General features: G+C 32.9%; 1 protein-coding gene across 18 annotated transcripts in view; it reads left to right on the forward strand.

Moving 5' to 3' along the window:
• Nucleotides 1-22,017, forward strand: part of BCAS3 (BCAS3 microtubule associated cell migration factor) — a 568,714-nt gene that overhangs the window by 112,481 nt on the left and 434,216 nt on the right. For 16 of the 18 annotated variants that reach the window (XM_081029000.1, XM_081029006.1, XM_081029003.1 and 13 more), the window contains exons 8-10: nucleotides 283-390; nucleotides 3,514-3,590; nucleotides 17,647-17,723. In XM_081029000.1, the coding sequence (XP_080885126.1) occupies nucleotides 283-390; nucleotides 3,514-3,590; nucleotides 17,647-17,723 (262 nt within the window). Of the gene's footprint in view, nucleotides 1-282; nucleotides 391-3,513; nucleotides 3,591-17,646; nucleotides 17,724-21,218; nucleotides 21,237-22,017 lie in introns of all 18 variants that reach the window. The other 2 variants (XM_081029010.1, XM_081029004.1) reach the window with 1 other exon arrangement.

Consider the following 22,017-nt stretch of genomic DNA (forward strand, 5'->3'; position numbering starts at 1 on the left):
AATAGTTTTTTAATTTTATCAAATGCTTTTCTGCTTTTATTGAGATAATCTTATGATTTTTCTTTTCTATAGTACTAACTTACTGAGTTTCACTGTTTTTTGTTCCCCTAAATCTGCTTCCCTGAAATGAGTTGATTGGAATATATTATGATTTTTTTAATAGTTCAAATCAATTTGCTTATATTACTAAGGGGCTTTAAGATTATGTTAATAAGAAAATGTAGAGCTTACTGTCTTTCACACCATTTGAAAAATAATGGCATGTCTTTTTTTTTTTTCCAGCACTAGCCCACCTTACTGTTGTGTGGATCTGTATTCACTTCGTACTGGGGAGATGGTCAAGTCCATTCAGTTTAAAACACCTATCTATGATCTCCATTGCAACAAACGGTAAGCATCTTTTCATGTGTTTCTTGTACATGATAACATACCTCCTAGGCATGTAGAGCTCTACCAATGTAATCGATTATCTTGGGTTTATTAAAAAAAAAAAAGTTGCAAAAAGACCTTCTGAATTATGCCAAATACAGTTAGCTCTTAAGAGTTCTTAATGAATGTTTTCCAACTTCCAGACTTGACCCATAAGTGAATTGTGAATTAAGCTTAGTGTGTCATAACCAGCATTTTAAAAATGAAATGGAAAAGAATAGAAAGCATCTGAGCAAACGTAAAAAGGTTATGAGGAATGACTTTATATGTATCTCATAACTTTTTAATATATATAATATATGTTCTTCTATGTGTTTACTGGTTTATGATGTGAAATGTAATCCCTTTTAGCATTTATCAAAACAAAGCATATTTCTGAACTGCAAAAATTTCCCCCTCATTCCTTAAGACTTTACAATTGAGCTAACACACAGAGAGACTAGACAGATTTCCCTTCATTCAAATCTAGGAACATTTTCAGATCTGGATTGAACTTCTACTGACCTAGAGATAATGAAGAATTAATTTGTATAACTACAGAACATTAAAGGAGAAAGGGACCTTAAGAATCTTCTATTAATTGACACTTTCACATTTTACTTTACTTTTACATTTGAGCAAACTGAAGCCCTACGATGGTAAATGTTTTGATCAAGGTCTGGATGCAAATTCCAAGTCCTCCATTGCATCAGAAAGCAAATACACGGACATGGAAAATGAAATATTTTATGCTATGTCAATATACAATTTATAATAAGAGACCCAGTTTAGATTTTAAAAGGATATTTCACATAGTGGCTCAGAAAGGTTGAACGTAATAATAGAAGGGTAGACATACCTGATTAATACAAACTGAAGAACACATGGGCTTTGGTACTAAAGATAAAAGTGTTTGAATTCAAATATTGAAGCATGAAGCAGGACAAGGAAAAGCTGTTCAGTGATAGATTGCAATTTATAATGAAGGTCTAATTAGTATGCATATTTATACTTCAAATAATAGCAAACTCAAAATTATAGGAAATAGTAGAAATACTTATTGCTGGATAATGTAATTATCCAATGACACATCAAATTATTCAGTCAACATTACTGAATGAGCGGGTCCAGCAGATAGTATATTTACCCTGGAAAACTGTAGTGATAGCTCTTTTTAAGTGTTCTTTCTGTTGTCACAAAGTAGATTCCGAATTTTTTTAGCCAAAGAGAAGCTAGAACACACTGGAAAAGGGAGAGAAGTACAAATATGATTTTTAGATCACAATTTACTTATATTACAAATATATAAATGTACTAGAAAACAGGAAAAAAATAAAGTTAAATTTTTATACAGTATCTTACAGTATTTAAAAAAAAACGGTTGCAATGACTATTATTAAGAGGAAAATTGTTTTTTTCTCAACTCCAAGTACTATGTTTCTGGATGAGGCACATGCAAATACAGTTAGGATTGACTTTCCGTATAAGAAATATATTTTAAAAAATTTTGGCCATGAAATAATGAATGTGTTCAATATTTTAATCAATAAAAATTACCTTGAAAATTAAGATAGTTTACTTTTCAGTGTGCTCATCGTAAGTAATGATTATGAAAGTTGTGAGGAGTAGAAGCAAATAGGAGAGTGATTTATGAATATGAAATGTCATCACTGAAAAATGGAAATGAAATTCTAGAATATTTGGTTGATATAAAAAGGTTCATATTTTATTTATTTTTTTCTTTTTGAAAGAAAAACTATATGAAGATATGTTCTAACAACAACAACAAAATCTCTTGATTTGGCTATATTATATAATTTTTTGAAATTGTTTTTTCAATTAGAAATTGTGTAAGTTCAAATATGATGGTTAGAGGAAAAGCTATTATGTGGATTTCAGGATTCTGCTTAGATTTTGCTCTATAAAATGTCATATCTGATTTGCCAGATCTTTCCCTAGTTAATTTTGTATTTGTATGTGTGGCATAATTAGTCTTTTGAATTTACCAATATTCATAATAAATTAAACCTTCCAGTGGAAATAATGTTGTGTGTTACTGTGTTTTGGGGTGGGGCTACTGGATTATCTGAAAATGTTTTCATCTCTGATTTGTCTTTTCTGCATTTTCCCTTATTTGCATTTGTCATCTTCTCATTCTGGATTCTCTAGGCCTTTCATCCTGGGTCTGATGATTGGGTGGTTTCTTATGTTAAGTGCCATGACAGAATAATTTATTATGTGTTGTCAGCTGTGTTAAGAATTAATAAAACATGCATGTTAAATACAACATTCGCACTGTCATAATGAACATATATTACTCAGATTTACCTCCTCCAAATTTTGAAAAATACGCTATGTTAAATATTTAACAATGATTATAATTTTTTATTTGATTAAAAAAAAATCAAACTTTGGCTATTTGTATTAGTGTCCTGCCAGGAGCCAGTACTCGAAAATGTAGTTTATAAAACAACTTCATTTGGGATATATTTTAGGAATTTTGGTTTTAAAAATTTTTAATAACTAAATTATTTTCCTAATTATTTATAAATGTTGGGTTCTGGGAGAAATATAGTTCATACATAGTCTGAATAAATTTTAATATATTGAGTCAATTAGAAATGACTAATTTACACTGAGTAATTGTCTGAGTTTTCTTTCTTTTCTTTTTTTTGCCTTTATGTTGGGAAATTCAGTGACAAGTTACATAAATCAGTTTTATGTTTAATTCCATGATGTTGAGCCAGAAGTGGAAAAACACTTTTTAGTAAATAGCCAGTTTATTGATCTCATCTATTCTTAATGAAAATAGATTTATTTGATTTACAATGAGTGAAGATAAAATTTGTTTGGAAGAAAAAAATTCTGAGGTGTAGTTTGTTCTCTTGTCACTTTTCTTCCTCTAATCATGTCTATCTTGGTTATTACGGATTTTGTGGTTATATTTTTATATTTTATGGGGCAGATGTTTCTAGCCTAAATAGTATAAGAAATAATTTGATTTTTAAAATTGCATTCCCATCGATGTATACTTGTTTAAATCTAGGTGATTAAACTTATTCAATTTATAGAATTTCACATTCACATTTTCCCCTCTAATTTTAGGATCCTCGTCGTAGTCTTGCAGGAGAAAATTGCTGCCTTCGATAGCTGTACTTTCACAAAAAAATTTTTTGTCACAAGTATGTACCAACTTGATATATTTCATATTATATGCATTTGAGGTTTTACTATTTACTTGATAGAATCAGCAAACTAATTGTAATCATAAAATCAGTATTTTATGGTTATTCAATTATTAGGATATTCCTATGTTTCTGTGGATGTCTTATTTAGTACTATAATTTTATAATGTGTATTTTCAACCCATAACACATTTTCTTCATATTACTAAACAAGTCTTGTACTATATTATTGCCTCAGTTTTTTCTTACATATTTCCCTTGAGTGACTGTAATTAATTCAGGTCCATGTAGCTATGTTGTACTTTCAGAGCAGTTGTTAAATGAATTATCATAACATACTTGAGGAGGTAACTGGGTTATCATACATGAGGGATTTGAAACTGGGTGAAATGTGTCAGTCTCTCTCTCTCTCTTTCTCTCCCTCCATCTTTCCCCCACCTCCCATGACTTCTGTTGACCAGAAGTGCAGAAATAAGCACAGAATCTGGAGAGAGAGAGAGAGAGAGAGATAGAGATAGAGAGAGAGAGAGAGAGAGAGAGAGAGAAGGAGAGAGAGAGAGAGAGAGAGAGAGAGAGAGAGAGAGAGAGAGAGAGAGAGAGAGAAGTTGATTTTTTGAAAAAAAGGAATTGGCTCATGCATTGTTTGGCGGGCAAGTCCAAGATTTGTAGGGCAAGCCTGCAGGATGGAAATTCCAGCAGGAATTGAGTCTGAAGAAATCTGGAGTTAGAATTTTTTTTCCCACTACAGTCTAGTAAAACAGTAGTATTCACCCTTGTCTTTTATATTTTAACTTCTACAACTCACCTTTAAAGCTAAAACTGTTTTTCCAGAGAGTCTGATATGTATATGATGCAGACATGTTTCCATTGGAACAGATCTTAGTTTTGTTATGATTAGGGAATCCCAGTCATTTCGCTGCATCTTCTGAAGTATTACAACTATTTACACACTTTTTCATCAGATGTTTACCTAACATCTGTGTATAAGCACTGGGTAGTACATATTATTCTTTTCCGGTAAGAGTTCATGTTCTTGATATAATCAATACATTATAGTCTATATGTAATTGCATATATTATATTAGGTTGGTGCAAAAGTAATTGCGGTTTTTGCAATTGTTTTTAACCTTTTAAACCACAATACTTTTGCACCAGCCCGACATACTGTACTACATAGAACTCGTCTTATAATAATTCATTATAATACAGTTTATCATTTTGTAGATAATAAAGAAGACTACAACTCATCTCTTTGAGCTTGTAATCCTTTCTCTCAGAGATCTACAAATAATGGAGATCATATTCATTGAGATATTTTTTGTTTTATCACAAAGCCTAATGTATACCATTCACACATTTACATTAGTATCTCCAGCACCTAGGACTTTGGCTGGCACAATGTAATCTCTCATTAAATATTTCTTGAACAAATGAGTATATTAACCCAGTTAACAGTCAGTTATTTTATGCTGATTACAAATTTATTGATACTTTAGTAATTATTAAATACAGATAACTAGACAGGATCTTCTATTGCTATATGTTAAATAAATTGAAAGTTTTGGGGAAGCATATATTCGTTAATAACATCTTCATTCATAAATGTAATATGTACATAATATGGGAAGCTTTGTGTATTACATGGCCTGTTTTAGCATATTGTTTTTTTCTTATACAGGTCTTATGCACTAATACAGGTCTTATATACTAATATATTGCATTATATTTGTATTACTGATTATTATAATTTAAACAACTAGAGATAGAACCTGTCTAAGGAACCATGTATGCATCTAAGCATTTCTTGCAGGTATGTGGGATAAGGGTGTGGAGCGAATCAGAATATGAACATTTCAGCCAGATTCACAGGCTAGGTTTTCCTGAGAATTTGTCATCAGTAGTCTTCTGCTGTTTATCATTAATCAAAGATACGTGTGTTTTGCCTTCTGGAAAGTCAGACATCTCTTTTCCGACTCCATTTTAATTTTATTCTTAGAGCCTATATTTCTTGATAGCTGTTTTCACTTTAAAAGTCAGGTCAGGAGCAGAGAGCTATTTTTCCCTTCCTCCTTTCTTCCATCTTTTGCTCCCTCCCTCCTTCTCTTTGAGGATCACTCTCTTTTGCCTTTATTGTTTTTAAAATGTTAAAGAGCTCAAAGTTGTAAGTGTTGGATATGAAATGATAAAACACCAGAAGAAAATATGAAATAATTTATGTGAGACTAGAAGAAAGGTTGATCACCTCAACTACACAAAAATAAAATGTAACTGCAGGACACAAACATAAATACAGTCACGATAAAAGACAAAATTTGAAACAAAATTTGTAACAGATGATTGTAGGAATAATTAACTTTGAAAGCTTCTAAAATTAACAGGAAAAAATTCAATGACCCAATTAAAATAAGCAAAGGCTATTAACTAATGATTTACTAAAAAAGGAAATATAAATATCTTTTAAATGTGAAAAGATGTTCACCTTAATTAAAAATTGAAATATAATAATATGTAAATTTTAATTTATTTTGGCAGAGACCCAAATGTTTGATGATGCACTGTGCTGTGAATGGTTTAGGGTAGCTAGTGTTCTCATATACTCTTGGTGAGAGTATAAACTATATAACGTTCTATAGGAAGCAATTTGATGCTATCTACCAAAATTGAAATTGTATCTACTCTGACCCATCAAAGCATTGTTTTATTATTTATTAAGCATTGTTTTATTATTTATTTATTTATGTATTTATTTAAGTATACTTGACATACAATGTTATATTTGTTTAGTTGTGCAACATAATGATTCAACATTTATATTACCTTGTGAAGTGATCGCCAAGATAAGTCTAGCAACCATCTGTCACTGTACAAAGTTATTATGATATTATTATTATTTTTTAAAGAAAGCCTTAGCCAAAGTTTTCTGTTCCTTTTTTTTTTTTTAATTTTTATTGGGGAATATTGGGGAACAGTGTGTTTTTTCAGGACCCATCAGCTCCAAGTCAAGTCGTTGTCCTTCAGTCTAGTTGTGGAGGGCGCAGATCAGCTCCAAGTCCAGTCGCCGTTTTCAGTCTAGTTGTGGGGGGTGCAACCCACCATCCCATGTGGGAATTGAACCTGCAACCTTGTTGTTGAGAGCTCGTGCTCTAACCAACTGAGCTATCTGTCCTCTTCTTTGGGCAGCTCAGCAGCAGCTTGTTGTCTTCAATCTCGTTGTGGAGGGTGCAGCTCACTGGCCCATGTGGGGATTGAACCGGCGACCCTGTTGTTAAGACCTCGCGCTCTAACTGAGCCATCCAGCTGCCCCCATAATATTTTTGAGTGTATTCCCTATGCTGTACATTACATCCCTGTAACTTATTTATTTTATAACTGGAAGTTTGTACCTCTAATTCCCCTTCACCTTTTTTACCCATTCCTCTCTCCATTCTCCTCTGGCAACCATTAGTGTGTTCTCTGTATCTGTGAGTCTGTTTCTGTTTTGTTTTGTGTTTATTTTGTTGCTTTAGATTTTGCATATAAATGAAATCATACAGTATTTATCTTTCTCTGTCTGATTTATTTCACTTAGCCTGATGCCTCTAGGTTCATCCATGTTGTCACAAATAGCAAGATTTCATTCTTTTTTATGGCTAATACCCCATTACATATATATATATATATCACATCTTCTGTATCCAGTCACCTATTGCTGGACATTTAGGTTGTTTCCATACCTTGTAATGCTGCAATGAACATAGGGATGTATATACCTATATCTTTTCCAATTAGTGTTTTCATTGGATAAATACCCCTAAATGGAATTGATACATTGTATGGTAGTTACATTTATAGTTTTTTCAGGAACCTCTGTACTGTTTCCATAGTGGCTGCACCAATTTGCAATCCCGCCAACAGTGCATGAGGGTTCCCTTTTCTCCACATCCTTGCCAACACTTGTGGTTTGTTGTGCTTTTGATAATAGCCATTCTGACAGGTGTGAGATGATATCTCCTTGTGGTTTGGATTTGCATGTCCCTGATGGTCTGTGATGTTGAGCATCTTTTCATGTCTGTTGAACATCTGTGTATATCTTTGGAGAAAAGTCTGTTCAGGTCCTTTGCCCATTTTTTTAAATAAAAATTTTAATAAACTTACTTTATTAAATTACTAATTCCATAGAAATATTTTATTTCCTATGAATGTCATTTTTAAAAAGCTTTTATTTTTGGAAATACATTTATTTAAAGACAGAAGCATAGTGAATCACCATGTATTTAGGGTCTAGTTTCAACAGCTACCTACTTATGGTCAATCTTTTTTATTTATACTCTTCCCCCGATTATTTTGAAGCATATTCTGGACATTATACAATTTAATCTATACATAATCTATTATCTAAATCTCAATGATAAGAACTTACAGAATCATGTTTTGTGTATTACCAAATGATCATTCAATTTATCATTTAAACTGAAGTCTTTTGATTTGAACAAATGTCAACCTTGATTTAACTCTGGTCAACAAGTGTAAACTAGAATTGTCTGGGCCAACGGGGATATGTAGTTATCTTGTGCATTTCCTACCAACGAACTCCCAAGTTTTGTGGCAAAGAAAAACCTTCTTTATCAAAATCCAGTGTCCTTGCTAAACCCTTATTTTTATAACTCATTTTTATGCTGCTTATTCCTCATTAACTTGGAACCACTCATTATTCTCCCTTCTTTGTGCATTTTTTGCTTTGTTTTCCTGCCTGAAATGGCCTTTTCACTAGCACCCTCTCACCACACAGTCTTAATCCTATGTGTCTTTCTAGGCCCAGTGTAGATACTAGTTCTTGTATTACAATATTTTATGATCTCCTTAACTAAAAACAGACTCTTCTTCTAAATTCCCAAAGATTGCAATTCTTAGCCTGTCTGCAGAACATTAGCCCTTCAACATGCTGTGGAAATCAGGATGTCCTGATCAAGTGTGCCTTGGAAATGCTGCCTTCTATTGGGGAATGGCAATGGTGATTAACATTTTAATCTGTTTAAGTTTATTTACTACATTTTTATGTTTCCCAGACTTATTTGATTACAGACCTCTTTTGTTACCCAACACCCTTTTGGAAAACTTTCATAGCATATGATATCTGCCTCTTTTAAGAAACTTACTTTTTAATCTTATTGTATGGATTTTCCTTCTACTTGTTCTATATTTGCCACTAGACTGTCTCTTTGAGAGTGGTTAGCCAGCTTGATTTGTATTAAAGAAGTAAGGCCCGTCATGGAAGGTATAATATATCCATTATGTTCTAGTTAACTTAAAGCTATTACTGATTTCAATTTTTCTTCTTGTAATAATGTGACTTAATATGCTAAAGATGCAAACACTTATCACAACTGGTTTCAAAGCATGAGCAGTCCTTTCTCAAGGTGTTTAATTAGCAAAATGGTTGAAAATGTAGTGCAACTCTGTCAAAAGTTATCAAGTGAAGAGGATAATTATTTCTATAGGATCAATACTGATCTCTAAGGAAAGTGATATAGTCTGAGCTAAACATTAACAGTAAGTGTTTGGTGGATATTTAAAGGAATGAATATATGTATCTATATATAAATGAATCTTCTCTCTTACCATATTTCCCCGAAAATAAGACCTAGCTGGACCATCAGCTCTAATGTGTCTTTTGGAGCAAAAATTAATATAAGACCCGGTTTTATTTTAATATAAGACTGTGTCTTATATAATATAATACCTGGTCTTAATATAATATAAGATTGGGTATAATATAATATAACACAGGGTCTTATATTAATTTTTGCTCCAAAAGACGCGTTAGAGCCGATGGTCTGGCTAGGTTTTATTTTCATGGAAACATGGTATCATGTTGGAAGAAATCCAGAATTTTTCTGAAGTATGAGTTCATTTGAAAATAATATCTTTGTAGTCATCAACTCTTGAGTATCTTCCCAGTATCTGGAGTCATTCTTTCCTCCTTTGGGAATGGGAGCTTCTGTTTTATGAGCCTTGAGCAAACACAAAATATCAATTAAGTTTGATAAAAACAAATGGGAGATGGAGTTGTTATTACTCTTTTTTAATGCTTCTGTTCTTTTTTAGTTAATATCGTTTAAGGACATCTTTGCCATGTCTTCCTAAATGCTTCCTTCTGCATTGCTGGACCCACTGAATAGTTGAAACAAGTATTAGTGTCTGTTGTATTCTGTGACTTGTCCATGATAGTAAAAAGAGATCTGGAAGCATCAACAGTGTTTCTAGTTTAGCAGTCAGGTGCTTCATGAGTGCTGTGCCAGCTTATAAATAAGTCCTGATCAAGTGGCTTGAGGCTTGAGTGAATTTTCAATAATTCCTGATTCATGAGGATTATCATTTATTCTCTCAGGGTCATGTTTGTAAAATGACTCATGGTTTGGGGATGCTGTAAGCGTATTAAGTGTGGGTTTCCTTAAATCTGAAATGTATGGTACTTAAAATGTTGAAAAATTTTAACATTAGCATTAGGGTAGGATAAAGGAAGAACTGTTGTTTCTGGGGACAAGTGATAGGAATAAGTGCAATAAACTATGTATTAAAACCCCGTGATGTCTTTTGAGGGCAGATGTTTAGAATATTTGTCAGAAGACAGGATAGTGCATAACCTTGGGAGAAGAGAAATGAAAGGGGGGTATGAGAGTAGGCTTTTCGGATTCTCTAATGTTCAGTTTTTTGTTTTGGGTGCTGCTTATATATGTATGCTCACTTTGTTGATTTGGGTTCTTCTGTATGACTATTATATTTAAATACATAATTTACATAAAAAATTGAGAAAGCATAAACAACAACAATAACAAAAGTTTGTTATTTCTCTTGAAAACTTGAAACTTGAAAACCCTAGAGACCAGTTTTATGCAAGTGATGCCAGGTTGGTAAAATTGATGATATTTGGCAAATATTTGTATGAAGGAATTTAGCTTCCTTGAAATACAGCTTCACTTACAGTGATTTTTGTCAACATTTTGAACAAAATTCAGTATGACCTAATATTTAAAATCAAGGAACAAATGGAGCTATTTTCTAACTTGAAAGAAGGTTGTTTTTCTGTAACCTCTGTGTTCCCCCTCCCCCCATTCCTTGACACAGACTGAAACTTTTGGCAGGTGGAAGGAAGCATGTATAGCTTATATGTGTTTTTCTGAATTTGGGTATCCTGTGTGAATAACCCAGTTTTGTGTAGGAAACTGAAAAGATGCAGGATATAAGGACTGGAGGACCGGAGCTGGTGAGCATACTGAGAAGCTCAGATTCGTGGTAGCTCAGTTGCCTGTGCCACATGGTTTTTCTCCATTGATTGGTTTCTAGTTCTTAAAGGAGTAGGACCAAAGCCCATGTAGAATGACAGATTATCCAACTAATGCAGATGTTGTTTCGATCATGCAAGCATTTACTTTCTAAAATAGTTTGAAGAGCTCTTGTATAATACGCGTATAATTGTGAGTGCCTTAGTTATGTCTGAATTGGGACTGGACTGTAAAATTAGTAAAGACAGCTGTGTCCATCAGAGAATGCATCATGGGAATTTGTGCCAGTGGGTGGAAGGATCAGGTAAAGAGAGCTGAGAGAGACCTGGACAGGGAATGCAGCCAATATGATGAGAAAGGAGACACCTTTGTATTTGGGTGTACAGAAAAGGTGGCCTTGAGCAGCTGTCTGATGTGGAAATCCAAAACCCATGTATGCTTAAGAAAATAAAAGACAAAGACTGATAGATGTCATTAGCAGTCATTTCCAATGTGCTTAAATGGAAAGGTAGATAGGAAGTCTCCAGAGAGACCAAAGGATTATATAGTAAGTAACTCTTTCCTTTCGCCTGTTTTTACTTTGAGGAGGAAAATTTATTCCTTACAACCGTATTTTTTTTTCTTACTGTTAGTATGTGTTTTCTTCAGAAATATAAGGAATGAATTTAAAAGATCTTTAAAATGCAAAATTATTTTCAATTTTGGAAAGAACTTTTCTTTTTATGATTAGAAGCAAACTTATAATATTTATCAGAAGGGATTGGCAGGTTAATGTGACATCTAAGCTCAGTTCAAGTTAAAAGTAAAATCTATAGCTGTTCTTTTGGTTTGTCATCTATGTACAATGGACTAGGTCGCCATGATGTTTTCATAGTCTGGCCAGCTACCCGATACATAGTAGACACTCAATGAATATATGTGGAATGAACTAAATTATGACTTTCTTATTCTCTGCACATAATTCCTATCCATTGAGCCTTATAATGGCAGTACTCTTCCATTCATGATGTTTCGTAAACATGAAAAGAAAAAATAAATCGGAGTTTTAAATTCAAAGATAATGGAACCCGAATAAAGTCATTAATCAGCTGTAAGATGGTCAAATAAATCTTTGAAGTGTTATTTAATGTTTTTTGTGCTTATGTGTCTTTGTGGAGAGCATATTAATAGTCTTCTGGATTTCATACAGTATGTGTTCTGTTGTGACTGGTGTTTTTCACTGAACGTAGATATACTCATAGTCCATCCATGTTGTAGAATTAATTAATTTTTTTTCAGTATTTTCTGTTTTAAAGATTTAATTTTTTAGAGTAGTTTTAGGTTCATAGCAAAAATTGAGCAATTGTGGTACCTTAGTAAGGAAGGTACAGAGATTTCCCATATACCTTTCTTCCCACACATACCTAGCCTCACCCCTTCTCAACGTTATTCACTAGAGTGCTACATTTGTTACAATTGATGAACCTACGTTGACACATCATTATCACCCAGAGTCAATAGTTTATCTTAGGGTTCATTCTTGCTGTTGTACATTTTATAGGTTTGGATGAATGTGTACTGACATGTCTCCATCACTGTAATATCATACAGAGTATTTTCATTGCCCTAAAAATCCTTTGTGTCCATTCATTATCTCTGCCCTCCTTATTTCTCCAGCACCACTGATCTTTTAATTATCTCCATAGTTTTACATTTCTTATAATGTCAGAATTGTATAGTATGTAGCTTTCTCAGATTGGTTTCTTTTATTTAGTAATAGGCATTCAAGTTTCCTCCATGTCACCACCTGGCTTGAAGATTTACTATTAGGCTGTTACAGCAATCAAGACAGTGTGATATTGGTAAAAGAATAGATAGATCAATGGAATGGAATTGAGAGCCCAGAAATACGCGTAGACCTTTGACAAAGAGCAAAGGTAGTACAGTGGAGCAAAGACATTCTCTTCAACAAAAGATACTTGAACAAGTAGACATTCATGTGCAAAAATCTGATTTTAGATACAACCATATATCCTTAACAAAAATGAACTCAAATTGATGCAGTACACAAAATTTGTAGATGGTAACAGCAGAAAACCTAGATGACCTTGGGTATGGTGATGATTTTTCAGATACAACACCAAAGACGTAATTCATGAAAGAAATAATTGATAAGGTGGACTTCATTAACATTAAAAACTTGTGCTCTGTAAAAGACATTGCCAAGAGAATGAGAAGGAAAGCCACAGACTGTGAGAAAATATTTGTAAGAGACATCTAATAAAGATTCTTAAAACTCAACAATAAGAAAACAACCCATTTAAAAAATGGGCCAAACACCTTAGTAGGCACCTCACCAAAGAAGATATTCAGATGGCAAATAAGCGCAAGAAAAGATACTCGACATCCTATGTCAACAGGGAAATTCAAAGGAAAACAACAGTGAGAAACCACTACACACCTACGACACCAAATGCTGACCAAGATGTAGAGCAGCAGGAACTTGTATTCGTTGCTGGTAGGAATGCAAAATGGTCCAGCCACTTTGGAGGACAGCTTGGTGGTTTCTTATGAAACTTAGACATACTTTTACCATAGTGATCCAGCAGTTGCACTCCTTGATCTTTACCCAAAGGAGTTGAAAACTTAAGTCCAGTTAGAGAAACCTGCACATGGTGTTTATAGCAGTTTTGTCCACCTTGCTAAAATGTAGAAGCCACCAAGATCTCCTTCATTGGGTGGCTGGATAAATAGACTGTGATATAGTCAGACAATGGAATACTGTTCTTCGTTTCTTTTTCTTGCTGAACAATATTCCATTGTATGTATAATACCACATTTTATCTGTTTAGCAAGTGATGAACATTTAGTTTGTTTCCATTTGGGGGCTATTAACAAATAATGCTTTCTTCAATGAAAGGTTTTTGTGGGGAAATAATATTTTCATTTCTCTTGTGTATAGATATTTGTGTGGACATGTATTTTCATTTCTCTTAGGTATGTACCTAGGAGCCAAATTAATTGCTGGGTTATATGGGACTTCTATCCTTCACTATTTGAAGAGCTGCCAGGCAGAGTGATTGTACCATTTTACATTTCCACCAGCAGCAGTATGAGGGTTCCAATTTCTGCACATTCTTGTCAATAATTGTTACTGTTTCTTTGATTATAGCCATTCTATTGCTATGTTATGAAGTGGTCTCCAATTATAGTTTTGATTTGCATTTCCCTGATGGCTAGTGATGTTGAGCATCTTTTCGTAGCTTGTTTATCATCTTACATGTTCTTTGTCAAATTTAATAGTTGTATTTATTGAGTCATAATAGTTCTGTTTATATTCTAGATACAATCAGTTATCAAGTATATGTTTTGTAAAACTCCCATTCTCTGAGTTGTCTCTTGTCTTTCTTGGTGGTGTCCTTTGAGGCCCAAAATTTTTCGTTTTGGTGAAATCAAATGTATTTATCACTTGTTATTTTCGGTGTCATATCTAAGAAAGCATTGTCTAATCTAAGGTTATAAAGATTTACCACTATATTTTGTTTCAAAAGGTTAATGCTTTTAGCTTTTTCATTTAAGTCTTTGATTCCTTTTGAGTTAATTTTACACTTGATCTTAGCCGAAAGGCCGAGAAGCGATTTGAGTTAATTTTTGTATGCAATGTGAAGACAGGGTTCTTTTGCATGGGGATATCCAATTGACCCATCATCAGTTGTTGAAAAGACTATGGAAAGTGCCTTAGATCCCTTGTTGAAAGTCAATTGACCATAAATGCAGACATCTGTTTTTGGTTTTTGTTTTTTTTTTTCCAAAAAGGTCTGAAATCTTTTGAGCTGTCCTTACCAAGAAAAACGAGGCAGAGTGTTACAGAGAGTAGTTAAAAATCCTTTGTTTTTCAAAATGAATTCAGGTCAACTCCCCATTAGAACCATGATTCTGGGAGGATGCCATCTAAACTTGTATCAGTCTCATGTGTCTTTTAAATTACTTTAGTAATGGAAGACTCTTCATTTAATGTGCTTGTCTTAGATTTTACCTTGGATCTTAACATTTAAATTTGGAAATCTGAGTTTAAAATATCACTTCTCTTTTACTTTGCTCACAAACATTGTAAACACGGTAGAATTAGTCCCAGTGTTATAGAGGGTTAGGGTTTTTTTCCTTCACTTGTTTTCAAAGTTTAGCTGGAGGCAACAGTTAATCTTTAAAGGAGTCATGCTTATAAAGTTGGGATAGTGCTGAGTGGCTGATGTTCTGCTGATTCCAGCTGTAAAATGTTTTTGAAGAGCAGAAAAACAATTTGCTTTTATTCCAATACACTGTAATTCTTGAGGTCCACTGAGTTTCTACAAACATTGACTCAAAATGCAAAATGAAGAATTGTTAACTACATTTTTCCTTAGTGTCCTTTTGTTTTAGAAAGGAGAATATACTTTTTAGGATCCTCTCAGGCAAAGTGGTTATCAGAATTGATTGAAAGTTAGATTATGTTGACTTTAAACTTCAGGAGATCAGCTATCTCTCATGTAAAGCTATGTAATTCACAGGTATTTATTTCTGTTTTTCGTTTGGTTCTTCTTTCATGACATTTAAAAGGGAGAAACTTGCCTTTAGACCATATTTATGCTCATTTTTCCAGCTCTGAAAATATCTGTTGAATATATGTATACACATAAGTATATTTTTGTATGAATAAAATTAGTTTACTCAATGGGAGTGTCATAATGAATCTATTATGTAAATACTGCATATTATTTGTTAGAATTGTCTTTGTGCTATTTTATGGGGCCTTTGTACTGTGCATGTGTCCATCTTATATGTCCATAATGAGCATTGAGTGGATATAGTAATATCCCAGTTATCCAGAAGTTGATTTTCCAAAACGCCAAAATATCCCAAACACCTGCCTTCAAATAAAAAGTTTTTTAAATGATGTGCAAAAACGTAGAAACATTTTATTTGATCAAACTTTTTCTTAGGGTCATTGTCTTCTTTATAAGTTCTTTATTTCTTTAAAAATAAAAACTTGAAATAGATGGCAGTTGAAGGAGGTGATGTGAAAACTATAATTCAAGGACTCTCTGAATTCAGGGAACTGTGTGAACCAATAGAAATATTTCTATTGATAATGGCTTCGAAATGAAAGTTCTAGCTCTTAGCTGAGCACACTATTTGAATATTTGAAAAATTTTCTTATGTAGATGGCTTTTTTTGCCCATGCCTTATAAATATGCTTTGATTAATTTAGGTGCTGCATTGTTTAATTTATTCAAACATCTTTATTAAGCTGTTTTTCAGGTAGTGTTCTAGGCAGTGGAGATTCAGCAGTGAACAAAAAGGCACAAATCCTTGACTTTACATATCCCTCTAATTAAGTGGGAGGAAGATAGAAATTAACAAAAAATAAGAACATATGAATTATTTTTATTTTTGCCAGTAAATGTCAAAGTAATTTTTTTCCTTATTAATAAGTATGCTTTTGCATAAACTCTCATACATTGATATTCTTTGTGGGATCAGTAACAGATTAGGAACTTCTGCCGGGTAGAGTATTGTCAGCTGTGTGCTTTACACTTCAGAAATGCTATGGTTTTGCTATTAGGCACATATGTTTCATGTACTTTGTCCATTCTTTTTTTTGCCATGGGAAGAAAAGGTTATTGTTTTTGTTTTTTTTTTTGAAAAGGTTATTGTTATAAAATCTTTTGTTATCATACATAAATGTATGATAGTATACATTTAGATTTCAAATTGAGACCTAAACGTTGAAATAGATAACCTCCGTTTGATCCTCTCATGTACATTTTTAGAGAAAAACATTTGTGAACATATTAACCCGGTATTTGTGGAATGATAAACCAGGAGTTCTTTAGGTTAGACTTTTTGTGTTCTTTGATACTGCAGTCTCTTTAGACTAGTCCTTTTAAAGCGGTTTTGTGAGACAGTGAAGTATTTTTTGTATAGTTGACAGATGAGATTGTTAGCCTCAGAGATCTTACTGGCATAGCCAGGAGGGAGATAAGAGCCTCCAGGATGACACACATCACTTACGTGACTAAATTGTGTGTGTCTTGGTTAGTAGAACACAGGAAGATGGCATTGGTGTTTTTATGTATGGATGGTGTTCACTGTCAGGAATACGTGATTTATTTGTGTTGACAAGAGAAAGCCATAAAATAATCCTTCCTACTAGTTTGTTACTGGCTGGGCTGAAGACAAGAAGAATGAAATCGAGTGCTTAATGTAGGAATATATAAATAGTTCCCCAACATTTTTCCACTGAAGCACCCTTTGTGGATTACTTCTCTTTGGCCCCATATTTAAGTACTTGTTCTCTCTTATTTTTCCCCCCTCTACCAGCATGGTACTGTCATTTCCTTTTATGTGCATATCTTCCTTATCTTTTGCCCTTAAATTCCTGAACCAACTGTATCCTTCCTCTTTCCTCTCCAAACATTGTTGCTTGACTTATGAAGTTGTAGACTTACGAACTTTAAATGTTTCCCCTTAGCTTCTCTCTCTTGTTCTATGAATAACTGTATAAAATGCCCAATTTTTGCAAAAGTGATTACCAGTTTTTCCCAGATTTGTTTCTTAATTGGAACAAAGTCAAAACTGAAAGGAAACTGTAGAGGAGGAAAGAAAGAACTTCACTTAGCTATTAAAAAAATGACTAGTATTATGGGAATTTTATGTGACAATTGAAAAAAACAAAAGCATTTGATTGTTCCATTTTTATGGCATCAAAATATGGTGCACCAATAGAAAATTTATGAAGACATTTCTCAATATTGCCATTTGACATGTTTCAGGCTGCTATCCTTGTCCAGGGCCCAACATGAACCCTGTTGCTCTTGGGAGCCGCTGGCTGGCTTACGCAGAAAACAAGGTAAGGCATGGCCTATGTTTGGATCATTGGTAATGGAGCAAATGTTGAAGAATTTTCCCAAAGTGATTACCAACCAATAGCGAATGTTTAACTTACTAGTTTGTTTTCTTTGGTTTGGTTTTGGTTTTGGTTGGATGCCCAATAATTGTCCCATCTTCTTTCTTGCTTAAGGTCAGTATTTGGACTCAACCCTAATTTTCTACGCTTAGTTTCATTCATATAGAGAACTTTACTCCATTAATCTTAAAGCTCAGCATTGATATTATCAAAAGTATTTCTGTGGAGCTGGACATTAGAAGGCGGGAATGACTTCTGCCTTTATTGGTAGGTTGGGAATCTGAGGCATAGAATAATTAAATTTACTTTAACTATCTGTCTACGACTAAATCTAAACAAGGGTTCAGATATTTGTCTTAATTAAATCACAGATGCTCACATTTTATTGAATTTTCCCATTGTTTATCAATTTCACTTATGTAGTATGGTTATCATAGTAAATGAAGATATATTTATACACTGAAAGTTTTGTTTTTGTCCAATTCAAAACAAATGGCAAATTTGAATTTTCGGAAAGAAAAAGTAAAATCCCTTTTATGCTCTTTAGTGCCCTGCATGTGAATACAGAATTAAATAAAAAAAAATGGTAGACTTCAAAGAAGATTATCATTCTTTATTTCACTTTTGCTTGTTTCTTAAAATATTCATTAAAGAGTTTTTAACACACGTCTGGATATGGCAAGTGCAGTAAGTATTTAATGAAACCACAGAGCAAGTAAATTCAAAAGAGTCTGGAATTCATAAAATCAAGAAACTACTGAAGAAAGTTATTTTTCTGGAGAATTCCTTGAGACTTCTTCTAAAATTCTGTCTGCTACAGGTAGATATTCACATTTTACTGAATGCCAGAATGCCAATCTGTTCTTTCTCTTGATTTTCCAGTATATCTCAAAAAAATATATATATGTATATGTATATATATATATATATACACACACATATATATACATATATATGTGTGTGTGTGTATATATATGTATATATGTGTGTGTGTATATATATATATATCTTCAAATGAGACAAGAGGCATACTATTCAGTGTGGAGACAATGGTGTCTTCTAATGTTTACATCTGTAATACATTTCTTTGAGTGCTGGAGACATCCAAGAAGATGTAATAATTGTAATTGGCTCTTGTAGATGTATTCTCACGTGTGAAAAATTACCCAGTTAGAATTGTGTTATGCAAATAGTAACGTATTTTTTTCATGCACAGGCTGGGTGTGTGCCAATTGTCTTGCCTTTGTAGAGATACGTGTCAATAATATCTAGTGTTGCATAAAGAGACCAGAAAGTGTAGTGGCATTCACAAGGACTTTGCTATTCAGCTGATTGTTCCATCCTTTGGAAGAACTATTTCTAGATAAATGTCTTTCCGTAGTATTTACATAACAGTTTTCATTGTTTTTTAGCTTTTGGGCTGAGTGACGAACTGCAAAATTTAATTAATTTTTTTGAATAAGTCTCTTTTAGTGAAAATGCTCTTTCACTAAAATTTTAAGCAAGAGGACATATATCTTGATTGGGTTTGTTTTTCAATGCCTCTTTTTAACTGTATTTTTAACTCAGAAAACTTACAGAAAACTTGTAAGAATAAGTATAATACAAATAGCCCAAAGCACATCCATGAGCCATTTCAGAGTAAGTTTACATATATCACATTACCCCTTAATATTTAAGTTATCAGGCAGTTTAATATTGATAAAATGCTTTTACCTAATTTACCATCCGTATTCCAATTTTGTCAATTAACCATATCATGTCATTTGTAGATTTTTTTTTTTTCCTATGGTGCAAGATCCAGTCTAAGATCGGGTATTATATTTTGTTGGAATGTCCATTTAGACTCTTTTAGTATGGACTATTACACAGTGTTTGTCTTTTACAACATCGAAAATTTTGATGATACAACTTCCTCTCTCTACCCACTGCTCTTTTTAAAAAACAGAATGATTTTTACTTTGTGGTTTTTTTTGGTGTTTTCTTTTGATTATGTTATGTTTTTGATTAAGTTATGTATTTCCCTTCCTTATTTTTTTATATCTATATTTTTGATATGAATTCATGGATTTTTATTTTTTCATTAACTTTTAATTGTTTCTGTCTTTATAAAATTCTCCCAGAGTTGAACAATGAGAGAGCCCCTTTAGGCTGGTTCTTGTGATATTATGACATGCCTTCATTGGATATTTTGAAAAATGATTTCCTTACTTGCTGTCGTAAGAATGTGTCCAGGTTCATCTTGTGCTTGCCCCACCTCAGCCGTGGAATCTGGTACTTCTGACCTCCTGGTTCCTTTTAATGGATAAGGGTATTAATACTAAGCTTTGTCTAGTAGGTGTGCTCATTGTTGCTGGAGTCTTTTTGCTTCTAGACCCTTTTAGTGGCCAAAGTTTGGAAACGTGTATTGTTTCCACACATATACTTCTATATATATTATATATAAATAGGAAGATATACATATATGTATACTTGTGCACTTGTGTGTACCCATGTACACATTCTTTCGTTTCATCCCCCGTTTCCTGTTTATATGTTCCTTGTTTTGCATAGGAGACTGACATAAGCAAATCTTCCTTTGTTCAATCCTATCATACAAGAAATAATTACAGAATTGCTTGCTAATGCCCCCATAAAAGTCAAACCAAATAAAAAAAGTTTAGTATTCTTTTGCAATTCTCTCCACTCCCATCGCTGCCTAACACTGAATGTGTGCAGTCAAATACTGTGTTTATACTTTATTTTGATTAATTTATCCTTCGTTGCTGTTACAGTTTTCATTGGACATATAATTGTTTACATATTTAAAAATATTTTATTTATATGCTTATGTATTTCATTATATGTTATATATATTTCTATTTCCCTTTCTTTCCCAAAATATAACATAATATATGCGCTCTTTTGTATTTTGTTTATTTGGCTTCCCTATATTTCCTGGAAATTAATCCATTTGATAGAGTTTTACACTACAGAAATTATCTTTAATTTTGATGAACTGAAATATAAATGTAATTTTCTAATGAATGATTCTGTGCTTTAAACAAAAATTTCTCTAAATTACATTTATGTAGAAATTCTGACACAGAATTCAGTTTCAGTTTTTTTGAAAAGATTTTCACATATTTATTGTTTGTTTTCACATATTTGTCCTTGATTATTTTAATTATCTGAAGCTGGGAAAAGATAGTGGTATTTCCAAGATAATGTTCTTTGTACATGTGGTAGGAGGCACCCGCAGGGGTAATTTTCATAATTGTTCTGAATGTATATTTGTAAATAAATGAATGAGTGAGTGAACGAATGAGTGAGACACATTCTTTTTATTAACTAAAATGGTTGTTTTCTAACTCCCTATTTTCCCCTATGTGAAACCACATTTGCTGATCACCTGTCATTTGGAAAATCCCTCACCACTAACCTTGAAATCTGCTTAAGCAACCACACAGTGGGCAGGTTGGCATCTCCTATCAGACTTTTAAAGATATTCCATTATAACATATTATTATTGCTTTGAGTGATTGTTTTTTAATAAATGTCAGTGATGAAGAAAATTTTGATTTTAGAATAAAAGGTTTAATGTTAATCTTTATCAGTTGACTTGGTTTTAAATTACATAAAGCATTTTTTGTTCTTATATTTTGGAAGATGTAGATTCTGTCTCAATTCTATGGGCTTTTATAATTCATATTAGACTATGGAACTGTTCTAATACTGTAGTCATTTTTAAAAAAAATTTACATGTGAAAATCTGGCTGATTTTTTAAAAACTAAATTTAGGAAGTGTAGGATTTAATCCCGGTTTATTGCTGAGCACATGAGAGAATCATGGATGTCAAACTAGCCATTCACTTTGAAAATTGGCTGGTTGATTTATGTAGGTTGGGCAGGAATAAGCACGTGTCATTTTCATGGTAAAACTAGTAAGCCTTATGAAGTGGAGAGCTACTATCTGGGTCGTAGTTGATTTATGCACAATTTGTGCCACTTTTTCACTGACATGGTTGAAAATGGAAATATGGCAATTTTTTTGTTATTTTAAAGTTTTGTTTTATAATCTTTATGTAGGATTTAAGAGGACAAAACCTCCAATTTGCTAGCACTTTAAATATTTAATGTTAGGAAGGCATGTTTCCCTTGATTTTTGTTTTTAAGTTTTATTTGGGGGAAGGCTGCCAGATCCCAAATTCTACCATTTCAGTGTTTATGAATTCTTAAAGACCATTCATCTTGTAAT

Source organism: Rhinolophus hipposideros (genome assembly GCF_964194185.1).
Source record: "Rhinolophus hipposideros genome assembly, chromosome: 20".
In the NCBI taxonomy this organism is placed as follows: Eukaryota; Metazoa; Chordata; class Mammalia; order Chiroptera; family Rhinolophidae; genus Rhinolophus; species Rhinolophus hipposideros.